Genomic DNA, 12611 nt, shown 5'->3' with positions numbered 1-12611 from the left:
TTTATCCTTATTTTTGCTTTTATTTACCTACAAATTTAACAACTAATTTTCCTAGAACTATAAAATATGAAGAAATCTTACAAAAAGAATCAAAATCTTAAAAAATATTTCATACTTAATCTCTAATAAATTATACTGAATTTATTTTTTTGGGCAACATTTAGTTCCAAAATCTATTTTTTTGTAGAAGAAAAGGAAGGTCACTTCTCCAGAATGAAATAATAATGAAAACAGCTTAGCTAAAGATAAAAACGGATAAGCTAAAAGATACACCCGATTTTCATAAATCCGTGGTTACCTTCATTATTTCTTCCCGTTCAAGTGAATCGGTATAAATAAACTATAAAGACTACAGTTCTATCGCTCCACTTTCTAATAAATTTTGTCAGTCCTAGGTCCAATTCTTATCTATATATACATGTTTAGTAACTGCAACAGTCCCTCCTTTAATCACGCAATCTAGTATGTTAAAGTATTCGAACAATTTATTTCAAAAAAATTCACATATGTTACTTTTCAAACCAGATTTTTTTTTTTCAAAAGGGGGAGGTATATATAATTATGTTTGTTTTTTGAATTTTGCAAATATGTAATTTTTTTGTGAAATTTTCTTTCCTAAAAAAATACTCATTTTGAAAGGGATAATTGTTGAAATTTCAATATGATGATATTAACAAGAGTTTTTAATAAATATACATTTTCATTATTAACGTAAAAAAAACCACCTTTAGCTGGATTTTCAATATTTGCAGTAAAGTTTTTTTTTAGAAATTTGTGTTCATTCATGGTTAAGTAGAAGTAATTCCCTTTTTCAAATAAATAAATCCATAATTTGATTTATATCTTATATTTTTGAATATATATGTAGTACTCTACAGATTTTAAAGCATGTGATAAATAGATAAACGCTAAAAATAGTAGTTTGTAATTATTGAAAGTATACGATTTTCAAAGAAATTGTTTTAAAGTAAATGTACTACATTGTAAAAAAAAAGGGAGAGAAACAACCTGAAGCACTTGGTAGAAAATCAACAGGTTAAAATTTAATATAAGAGAGGGCATACACGTGATTCATATGACATCTATGTATGTAAATCAAATGCTAGATATCACGCTTTATGTATTATGCCAAGGTAAGTTTTTAACAGCTTAAAGTAAATCATCTAAAAGTGTGTAAAAATATTTCGTAGTTGCAACGTGAACATGATTTTGATGCACTAAAGTTCTTATTATTATTACTTGATTTTTGAGAAGGGAACATCAGCATATAAAGTAAGCACTAGTGCATGTGCTCATGAAAGGCAAAGAGTAGTGTTGGATTTGTCCTAGGACTGATTTCCTACTCAGTTATTTTTAAATTCCCACCCTTTAATTTTTTTTTTGTATCGGACCGATTAGTCAGTTCTGCGGTCTTAGCTATTTTTTTTTTTTTTTCTACACTTTTACCTAGAATTGCAGAATATATAAATGAAGAAAATAATGAATGATAGCTAGAAAGTTTATTACCCATTCAAGGTGATGATTCTTTAGGACAGTTAGAGACAATTTCGCGACATATTTTATCTATTTATAATTCAAATAAGTTAATTATATTTTTTTGAATTATAAAAAGACACCTGGGGCACCAACAGGAGCTGATTAATTAATTTATTTATTGGCAGTATCTGTAGTATTTATAAGTAAGAAGATATACATATATGATTTAAAGAGATATTTGTTTATAATTATTGGATTCAAATTTTTTAAAATAAGTAAATAGATCAGAAAGGTTGACTTTGTATTTATATGAACAAAATTGTAAAAAAAAATATTATAATTTCAAGCTTAATTATTTGTATAATATATATAAGCAATGTGAATGTTATCCAATATTTTATCTGAATTAATAATGTTTTGCCTTGTGTTTGATGATTAGAGGAGCAATGTGAATATAGTCCAATCTCAAATCATCAAATTTGGCTTTTCCATTACATATTTGACCTTTGCAACGTATTAAATGAGAGCTACACTTAAATAGGTAAAGTCATTTATCGCCGTGAAAACTTTTCCATAATAATATTCCTCGCAAAAATAGAACAGGATTATGTACTTGTTTCTGTTACCCATGATTGATTAGAGTGTTTTGTACGATCTGACAAAGGAATGCTGTGATAAATAAGACAATAGTTATATTAGTTTTAGATTTTAAAAGTGCCTAGGGCCTATAATACTTCCCTTCAACACTTTCAAAAACATTTTAATTACCTGGAGGAGATAGAATATCTAGAATATGTTTGTTTGATATGAGTAATGCAATGACCTAGTTATTTTCTATATAATATTATGTAAATCACTTCAAATAAATAGAAATTAATTTAGAAATTTGCTGTAGCTCTTGGACAAAGCGATTGGGATAAATTATTCTCTTGAACTCAGTGTGCGTAGATTGGCGCACAGGTGATTAATAGAGAAATAAATATACTTTATGAATATGGACTTCACACAAGATTCCTTGGTTAGTTTGAGAAAAAATGGAATACTATAATGTTTGCTCATGCAATCCGTGGAATTCCATCTAACTAATCATAAGAAATTAAGCAAAAAAAGTATTCCAATAAACCTATTAAAGAACAGCATTCGTTATATTTTGAAATAATAGTTTTGCAACGACTCTAATAATTCTTAGCAGTTTCAAAGAATTTCCATTGTTAAATATTTTTTCATATTTCATTTTTAATATACCTACCATATAAGATCATTTGAAAAATAACCTCCAATGATGGTTTTCCTTATGTGTGTTACTAATGATAAAACAATTTACAAAAACTATTTCACATAAACCAAAAATTATATTACTATACACCTTTCTCTATAATATTTCTATATGTTGAGTGTAAGTTAGGGTGTCTCAAATAATCAAAAGTAATTTTAAAAAAATAATATATATATTTGATCTCAACTACTCAAATATGAAAAAAAGAAGCCATAAGACAACAATAACAGGTACTGGCAAGAGCTGATAGTTAATTCGATTACTAAAACCTAGGGTGGACTGGGAAATATAAATTCATGTTCAAATTACACAAAAACTACTTATCAGAAATGTATTTTGACTCGTTTGACTATTAGTAAATAGATGGATGTCTTTTGTGTCAAACTGTGGTCTGTCTAATTTGGAGTATCTCTATGTAATTCGGTAAAACGTGTTGCAAGTTTTCCTCGTCTATCCTACTCAGCGAAATGTGATAATGTTGAGCTTGATAGTACTTTTTTGTGCAATCTTCTTTAGATAATTTTTTTATATATTTGAGTATGCATTTCAAATTTTTGAAAAAAAAATAATTATTTTATTTGTCTTGGGACACCCTAGTGTAGGTGTAATAAAACAATTTATAGAGGGGGCAAAAGTTTGTTTGTATTTTTTTTTTGCCGAAATAATAACAATAAATACAACAAAATATATTACTTATAACAAAATTACTTTTTTTAAAGCACATCCATCAGAAGTTTTTTTTTCTTATGTACCAAAGTATGTAGTTGGTAAACTTTGAGCTCAAAGTATCATATACATATATAATATGTTTATTTCTAATCATATTGTTTTGGTTTGTTTTTGTATTAAAATTTTTCTCTGTCCCCTTTTTTAGTAACTAATTCGTCAAGAAGAGTGAAAAACAATCGGCCTCATATAACAAAATGCCAAGTGATATGTTTTCATATGTTAAAAAGGTAAGTGTGTTTCTATCAAATTGATACATACAATGAAATGTAACAAATTTTATAATACATAATAATACGATGTATGTGTACAGGACAGGGCTGCCAGTAATCTTTTCAACAAAACCCCAGACGTAGATTTATAAATAAAAAAAGACTTCAAGAGTATTAATATAATGACTCATTTTCTTTCCTTTATTCATTAAATATCTGTAGATATTTGCAAATAGTCGGCTGCAGATGAAAGGTAAAACCTTTATTGATCATCGAGATAGTTTTTTTTTTGTTTATTTCTATGCAAGTAAAGGGAAATGGACAGCTAATAGAACAATAGAAGGTGCTGAAATGTTTGGTTTTGGAAGTACTTTAGGATATAGTGACCTTAGCTTTGCAATGATCCATTTTTTATCAAACTAAATATTTTTTCTAGTTGATTACATCGCTCTATTAAGAACGTTAAACAATCATGTTTCAATTTTCTATCAAAAATTTCCTCAAATGGGTTATTCATCAAATATGATAATAATGCCTTACTTCTAAGATAAAATTTATTAATATTCTTATGGTAGTTTTGATTATTCGAGTCGATTTCTTACAGTTAGGCTGACTTCAGTTATTCAGTTTTAACAAAGAAGCTCAACATCTTTTCGTACTCTGATGATATCATCATATACAAAACATGTAACTTAAAATGATGTGACTGAAATTCAATATTAAATTTGTTTACCCTTTACATAACATAATACAGAAATTGTAGAATAGGTTTGGTTTTACAATCACTTAAAGTTTTGAAAATTCCACTTGCGCCGTAATGGATTAAACTATACATTTGCTTCAAACGATTATGTAATATATAGCAAAAGACTGTAGTCATGAGTATATGAGCTTGCATTAAATAAGTAAATAAAGTATATTGTAATTGTTCTTTATTAGCATATTATATACGAAAACTCTAGATTTAGAATATTTTCATAAATAAATCCAAGAACCCAAAATGATATGTAAAACCCAAGCACTGAAGTCCTTATACAGAATCGATTCTAAGGAAAGCCACTTTAAAAAAAGTATTTAAAAGTTTTTTTTTAAATCTTTATTTTATAAACTTTATAAAAAACAGTAAAAAAATTTACTTTTTCTAAATACACGATTATTGTATGAAACAGAAACTCCATAATTGTAAAATGAAAGCACAAGAATATTAATATATTATAAAATTCTGGAACTTAAAAATAAAGTTCCAGAATTTTATTTTCCAAAAAGTGAAATTTAAAAATCACATTTGAAAGGAAGGGGCTCACATATTAACCTTTGCATTAGATCCCCACACGTTTAAATAGCCCCTTAATGTGTAGATAGTTAAAAAAACAACAACTCATGCATTGTTAGCTTGTTGTTAGCTTGTTAAAAAAGCGGCAGAAAGTAGCACCTAATTACGGAATAAGAATACAACTCCTTGAATGAAAATATTATTTAATATAAAATATAGATACTTATAAATCAAACAACTAACGCAGTGGATAATTATTCTCAGTATTCCCATATTTTTTTAAAATATACTAGTTGAAAAGATAAACCACTGACCGACACACTACCTTTCAGATAATTTTTTTTTTAGTTCTTTCATACCCTATTATGTCAGTCAGCCAAACTGTCTGAAAAAGTTCCTCTAACAGTAGTGTAAACACATTTTTATTAGATCCAAACCAATCAACGTTCGAGATATGTGTAATACCATTCAAGAAGAGTAGATACAAAAAAAAAAAAAAAATACTAAAATTCCATATAAGTGGCAACATTATTCATCAATCATCATTGCCGTCTTTAATATTATACCTATGTCTATGCAAGCAAAATAAAGAAACCAAATGAGGATAACACTATTATAGATACATTCATATATATTCAACAATAATATAGTTACATTTGTAGGGGGAGACCGAGGGAAATTGTTTCAAAATTTACCTCAGTATATTAACATATTGTTTAAATTTATTTAGTTTCTCCATCAATTACATTCAAATGTAACTCTTCAAATGTTGCAACTGCCTCCAGTTCTAGGATATTATAGTAGAATAAAGTATGATTAGAATGATGTATATTATTGATCATTAAAAGCATTGAAGAAGCTCACTCAGACAAGTTTCTTTATAGGTTGACAAATAATCAATATACATAACGTGAAGCGTCAATATATAAAAGAAATGAAAAGAAGTACACGATAAAAATAAAAATTCAGCACTTTTATGCAATTGTCACTTTTTAAGGTTATATCAACTAATGTCAAAATAATCTATAATAGCATTAGCAAAATATTGATCGCTAATTATATTACTTTCCCTTATCCAATATTTCAAAGAAAAATTGACAATTATACAATAATTTATATTGTATTGTCCAATTATAATGTCAATTGTGTGGTTATAGCTTTTTTTAATGTTCGAAAAAAGGGTATGTCCATGTTAAAACAGTTCCTGGTCTCACCTAAACATAATAGTTCATGTCCATTTTTCTTCATTTTATTTCACATTTATATGTATTCAAATTTGAACAAACATACAAAACACGTAAACATAATAATTAGCAAACCATTATACACTAACCAAATATTTGAAAGCACTTCCTAACAGCTTTTTTATTTTTTAAGAAGGGATTTGTGTAAAGAAAAAAATAAGTTTTCCAACTAGAAAAGGAAAAAAAAAACTTCTTTCTTTCTTTTTTCTTCATTATTAAATAAGACGTGGGATGTTAACATCCCCTCTATAAGAAGAATTCTCGGCCATCTTTGGTTCAAATTGATTTGAAAATACAAAATATAATAAATATATATGAATTCAACAAATAAATATATATGAATTCAAAAAATAAATATATATTTCCCTCGTTCTTTGTGCTATTTTAAATGTAGATGGTTCTCAATTTTATAATAATAATTCATTTTCTCCCCTAAAATCATATACCAGACAGCTGATTTTAAAAGTGGTCTTAATTTAGTAACACCATATGTCCACTTTCTCCTTTTAAACAAATCCTATCTCAAATCATGTTTAATACTCCTCGAGTGTATTTCTTCTTCTTTGATTTTAGAAGGTACAAGATATATTTTAGCGTAGTAAGGACAGTATTAACTTTTGATGGTCAGTCCTGCTAAAAAAATATCAAACAGGCTTCCTTTGAAGCTTGCATCCCTCAAACTATGTAAAGCAGAAACAAAGTTTTTATATTAAATTTAAAAGAATATTTTACAAAATAAATGTTGAGTAGTTTCTAATATACAAATAAAAAGCATTTTCCACATTTTTCTGTAAAAAAAATTACTTCCAAGGTACCAGATAATTTAAGATGAGTAAACCATTTTTCTGGTGAAGTTAGAAGTTAATCATTGAAAGCTCCGACAACTTTGTTTAAAATATCCGATAAAAGGCTCCAGTTTGGGATATTGAGTACACTTTCTAAACAATTATACAGAAATCGTAGTTAACCTCAATTTGAATGACATACTTGGGCGTTGGACTTTAATTTTCTTGTGAAATATATATTAAAATAGTGTCGTAATGTTGCTTTGTTTACCGAAAATGGGTATATTGCAGTGTTGTACCTTTGGTTATACATATAGAATATATACATTTTGAACGTGTACAATAAAATGTATACAAAGAACTCACTTACCTTCCCCAATTATATTTTTTTAAATATAGTTATTCTTTGGATGAACTTTGTCTGAAGATGAAATTTTCTGGCGATGAACTTGCCAGCTCTAAATAATTTTGTAGATAATATTTTCACCGCCCACATTTTTTCCGATGGTAATTTTCTCTCTTACATTTTTGCTGCTTGTAATTTTGTATTTTATCGTCATTTATTTTCGTATATTATCAGTTAAAATTTTGCTGATTTATCTCTATCACATTAAATTAAATGGGGGAAAAAAAGAAGAAGAAAAGAATAATAATATCAATATGATTGACTTATCATTTATCAACAATTTATTCATGAATTTTTAGTCAGCCCTGTTCTTATTTGATTTTGAATTGTAAACATTTAGATGATCCATTACTTTTGGAATTTCAAATATATCCCAAAATGGAAGAGTTGCTGAAATTACAACGTGATGTTGATTTAAAGTTACAACTACGACAAATGTTATTGATTTATAATTGTAAAAATGTCATATGACTAGACCAACAGGATTTTTTCATCAGAAATGATATTTTTAAAAACATGAATGGAAATTGTGCTTCTTAAACATCATTATTTTATTTTTTCTTTCTTCTTCTAGTTTAAAAAATTATATTATCACGATACAACAGTAAAGTTTGAGCCTATAACATAAATACATAAAAAAAGCGCCGAATATATCATGTAGCAATATCTCCCCGACACAATATTACCGGTCACAAAACTTTTCCAGGGATGAACTTGTATTGGAGTGAAAGGGACTGAGGTTGAACTTTCCAGGGGGGAGGGAATGTGATGAACTTTTATGGAACCCCCTGAACCATAATAGTTTATAGTTTAAACGAATGGTTGATTTCATTGTTGAGCGTGATATATATGCAAATTATACATATTTGAGTATAACGGTGTATTAGATAATTTATATTGTTCTTTTTATATCCAACCCTATAATATACGTGTATATATATCATAGTATAATCCAAGTAGATTAGTTATTATTATCTGAAAGTATTTACCTATGACTTACTTTTTCACAAACAACCTCTTACCTACCTTCTTAGTTTACATTTACATTATGTGAATGCGTAATACATTTTTGATTAATACTTCCAACGTATATTTTTTACTTTAAGCAGTTATATATTATAAGGAACAGCAACAAAAACCATTTATAAGCCAAAGTGGCTACCACATTCTATTCGATATTATTCCTATATGTATCTTGATGTTGTTGAGTGTTTTGTATTTGTTTATCTATATTATTGCAAGGTAGATAAACATACTTGAATATATATTTTATCTATATCATTATATATCACTTCTTCAAATATTATTTTTTTAAGCAAATTATTCTTATGTAAGGTGTAGTAAAACAAGATCCATTATATATAATGCAAGTTTGTTATTTTATCCTTTAATGTTTCTCGCCTGGCCAATCGAAACAGTGCTAAGATGACCTTTTTCACAATTTGCATTCCATAATAGGGTGCATCTTTGACATCAAAATTACCGTAACGGAACTGACGAAACCAAAATTGCACATAATTGGCAGTTGAAGTATCAGAACATAAATACTATACCAATTTATATCTACCTGGCTTTGTTTTACCCTTGTTCGAAGAAAAACCATAATATATATTTCTTGTTGCTGCTGTCCATCTTCAACAACTGCCCAAATAAACTTGAGTCAAATAATCACAAAAATCTCTCAATAACTTTTTAGTAAGAAAGCTTATCTTTCTAACGTTATCTAGACTAATCGACTGCACTTATACAACACAAGATAAACATTATGAAAGACAGTTGTTAGAAAATAATTGATTTCCTTTCACAACACCTACTATGCAAATGTAGAAATTATAGTGTTCAAAATGTCTGAGTTAGAATGATGTATAATTAAATTAAATTACCTCTCACTTAAGCCTTGAACATTTCAGAGTTAAGTACCAAAAATCATTAGCACCGCCTCTAAAGTTTCAAATTATCTTTGCTTAGCACAAAATTTGGTCACTGCCTTCCTGAAAATACTTTATCTGTTTGAGGGGAAGGGAGAAGATTAATGTACTACTTGATTAATTTCCCTTCGATGAAATGGTAGTAAATTGGTTGTCGGTAAATAAAGTATTTAATCTTATAATGTATATGTATATAAATTAGTATCATTGTTTATTTATAATTCCAAAAATTGTTCATTAAAATCGTTAAAAATTGAAGATTTTTAATTTATTGAGATTTAAAAGGAGGATACTGCAGTTCTTCCTTTTTTCTTTTCATTTCTACGAACTAACGTCCTAAATTACACAAGTGCCCATACTGTTTTTGTTTCTTTGTTGACTATAATGCAGTATTAACTTCTTCAAGCCTCACAAAACGAAATCATTTTGGCAGCGATAATTTTTTTTCATGACGAAGACCAGACGAAAATCTGACAAAGATCATGACAAAGACGAGACGAAGAAGAAATTCTAACGAAGACAAAACACAGATGAAGACGAGACGAGACGAAACGGTAAATAGATCACAAAGTTAACACTGCTACGAATACAAAGAAAAATGAACCCTGGCACCAAAAATAATCAATATTTTTTTTCATAGATTCATGAATAATTTACAAGGTACTAAAATTAAACGGTTTTTGAATATTTACTTTTTTAACATAAACAAATACTATTTTACAAGTTATAGTTAGGGGGTGGAAACTATTCTAAGCCACCTCAGCCCCCCCCCCTCCCATTCTGGATGCTTACCGCTTTTGCAAACCCAGTAGGAAGTCAAATAGATTATATAAATGAAAAATAAGTTTTTACTCTAGAAGTCATATCAAAAAGCAGTGAATTGGCGTTAGGTTGTGAGCCCACTACGTGTCGTGCTGGTATATTTCACAATTTGCGGGCAGAAAAAGTAAATTGAGTCTTGAATGAGGGCTTTCTTTGGCAATTACAATAGTGGCAGTCTGTTATGAACCTACAGTAGAACCATACTGACATATTTTTTTGTACTTAAAATCCTATTTTTCAAGCATAATTAATTACTAAGAAAATATAAATTAAATCAAAAAAATTATTTCCAATCCAGAAGAAACTCTGACAAAGACGAGAATCTATCAAAATTATGACGAAGACTAGACGATGACAAAACTCTGACGAAGACGAGATGAAATGAAATATAACTATGACGAAATAATGATGATGTCTGACGATGACAATAATTATAACACAGACGAAACTCTGAGGAAGACGAAGGCACACAAAATAATGACAAACACTATTGGCTGACGGAGAAAACAAAGAAGAGACTAGACAAGAAGAAGAAAAGACGAGACAAGATGAAGAAGAGACAAAGACGAGAACAAACCTGAAAATAGTTGACGAAGTTGGCAGTTATAATATATATATTACTTACAACATTTAAATAAGTATACTTTCCTGGGGCACATTATTTAATAATTTATATTAATGTATTCTTACATAAATTCATTATATACAGAGTCTAAATTCTTTTTGGCTCCAACTTGTAATATAAATATTAATACAATCGAAATTATTCTTTTTAATTACTTTATACATGCGTATAGTATTACATGGGTCGGCTAGCTCACCAATATTATTACCTGAAACTGTTATAATTTTAAAGTATGTATTAAAAACTAAAGGATTTAAATTTTTTATGAAGTAAGTTACTATCACTGAGCGAAACCTCTTGGATTATACAATTTGCGTACAAATTGAGAGGAAGGTCTTTAATAATCGGCGGAGCTAAGAACAAACATTGATAAGGCGTGGGATACTATACCCGCTGACAACGTGAAAACGGGGTGATATGCCTTGATAGGGCATTTAGAGTTGTTAACTGCCACCCAAGGCACCATATTTGAGTGATTAAAAGGAAGTTGATATGTTTCTCAATAAGTTTTTTTGATTTTGTTAAATAATTATACATATAGTAGCATAATGGATTGCCTGATTAATTTTAAAAACTGTCCGAAAACTTTTTGTCAAGCAAGTATAGCGAGTATACAAACACAAGCCTAAATTTTAAACAAAGAGAGGGAGATCTCTTTTGACCAGAACCCACCGTTCCGAAGATGATATTCCAAACACATTTGTGCTGTCTTTTTTATAGATGCAGGGGCCTTATTCTTCTGAAGGTGAGTCCACAAAACCAGTTGAATCTATTGCAACACCTCACTCCTTGACTATCGTGATGTAGTATGCCACTTTCAGGTGCTACCTTCCACGGTAAAAAACAGGGGCATATTTTCCCAAGTGAAGGAAACCACGTGAATTATTATGATTACTGCTGGGTGATACTGCTACTTGACACACCCTTTAAAATCTTAGACTGAGTTTCTTGATGCCCCCCCCCCCCTCCCCGTTTGTCTATCAACTTATGTCGGAGATAGCCCAGGGCACAAAAGAGGAGCAATCTCGATCTGTTTCGTAAACATAGATGTTGTAGATTAGAGATAATTTCTTATTTTTGAAAGTTTTTCAACTTATACAAAGTACTCCAACAAGTACTGGTCCAACAATTTACTAATACTTAAGAGATATTGTGCAAGATCCAAAACTTTCGATCAAGATAGTACAGGCACTCTCTCTCTTTCTCTAGTATTCCTTGAGCAAGGTTAAGCAATTTATAACAGTTCATAATCGAACCTTTTAAAAACAATTAGTATAAAGTACTCTACTTATTTTTTTTTTTTACTTCAATATCGACGAAGAAAATTCTCAATGCGGTTATTCTGAGTTGTGTAATACGATGATGAACATTCTTATATAAAAGTATACAAATAATATTATCATTTTTGTATGTCTTGTATTTTACATGTATCTTCCTTAATAATACTCATTTATCATTTACTACAGGTGAGATGAAGTTTATCTTTATCTACCTATATATATGTTATATACATAGTAAATAATTGTTTTCTAAATTCTTATCATAAAAAATCATTTTGTAAAGAAGTTCAATGTAAAATTACCAGTTGACACATTCTTTTAATTTTTACATGAATAATTTTTAATGCATTTAAAGAACAACATCGTTATTTACATATCATACACAAACATATATTGAATAAAATATGTAGTATTGGAATCGGATTATAACTTATAACAATCGATATCGAGTTTTTGAAAGTTGAGTCACATCGAACTTGACGTAGAGTAATGACTAAGGTAGTCATTAATTAGCTCTGCCAACAAACATGAATGAAGGTTATGTTTTTTCCTCTTTTT

The 12611-nt window shown here is 28.6% G+C and overlaps 1 protein-coding gene across 6 annotated transcripts in view; it reads left to right on the top strand.

Moving 5' to 3' along the window:
• LOC121118611 (uncharacterized) overlaps window positions 1-12611 on the top strand; it is a 239474-nt gene that overhangs the window by 34519 nt on the left and 192344 nt on the right. For all 6 annotated transcript variants that reach the window (XM_040713189.2, XM_040713187.2, XM_071888223.1 and 3 more), the window contains exon 2: window positions 3627-3708. In XM_040713189.2, the coding sequence (XP_040569123.1) occupies window positions 3676-3708 (33 nt within the window). In that variant the 5' untranslated portion in view covers window positions 3627-3675. The remainder of the gene's footprint in view (window positions 1-3626; window positions 3709-12611) is intronic.

This window comes from Lepeophtheirus salmonis, chromosome 5 (assembly GCF_016086655.4).
Source record: "Lepeophtheirus salmonis chromosome 5, UVic_Lsal_1.4, whole genome shotgun sequence".
NCBI classification, from domain to species: Eukaryota; Metazoa; Arthropoda; class Copepoda; order Siphonostomatoida; family Caligidae; genus Lepeophtheirus; species Lepeophtheirus salmonis.
The sequence above is the reverse complement of the archived record's forward strand: the minus strand, read 5'-3'. Positions and strand labels throughout refer to the sequence as shown.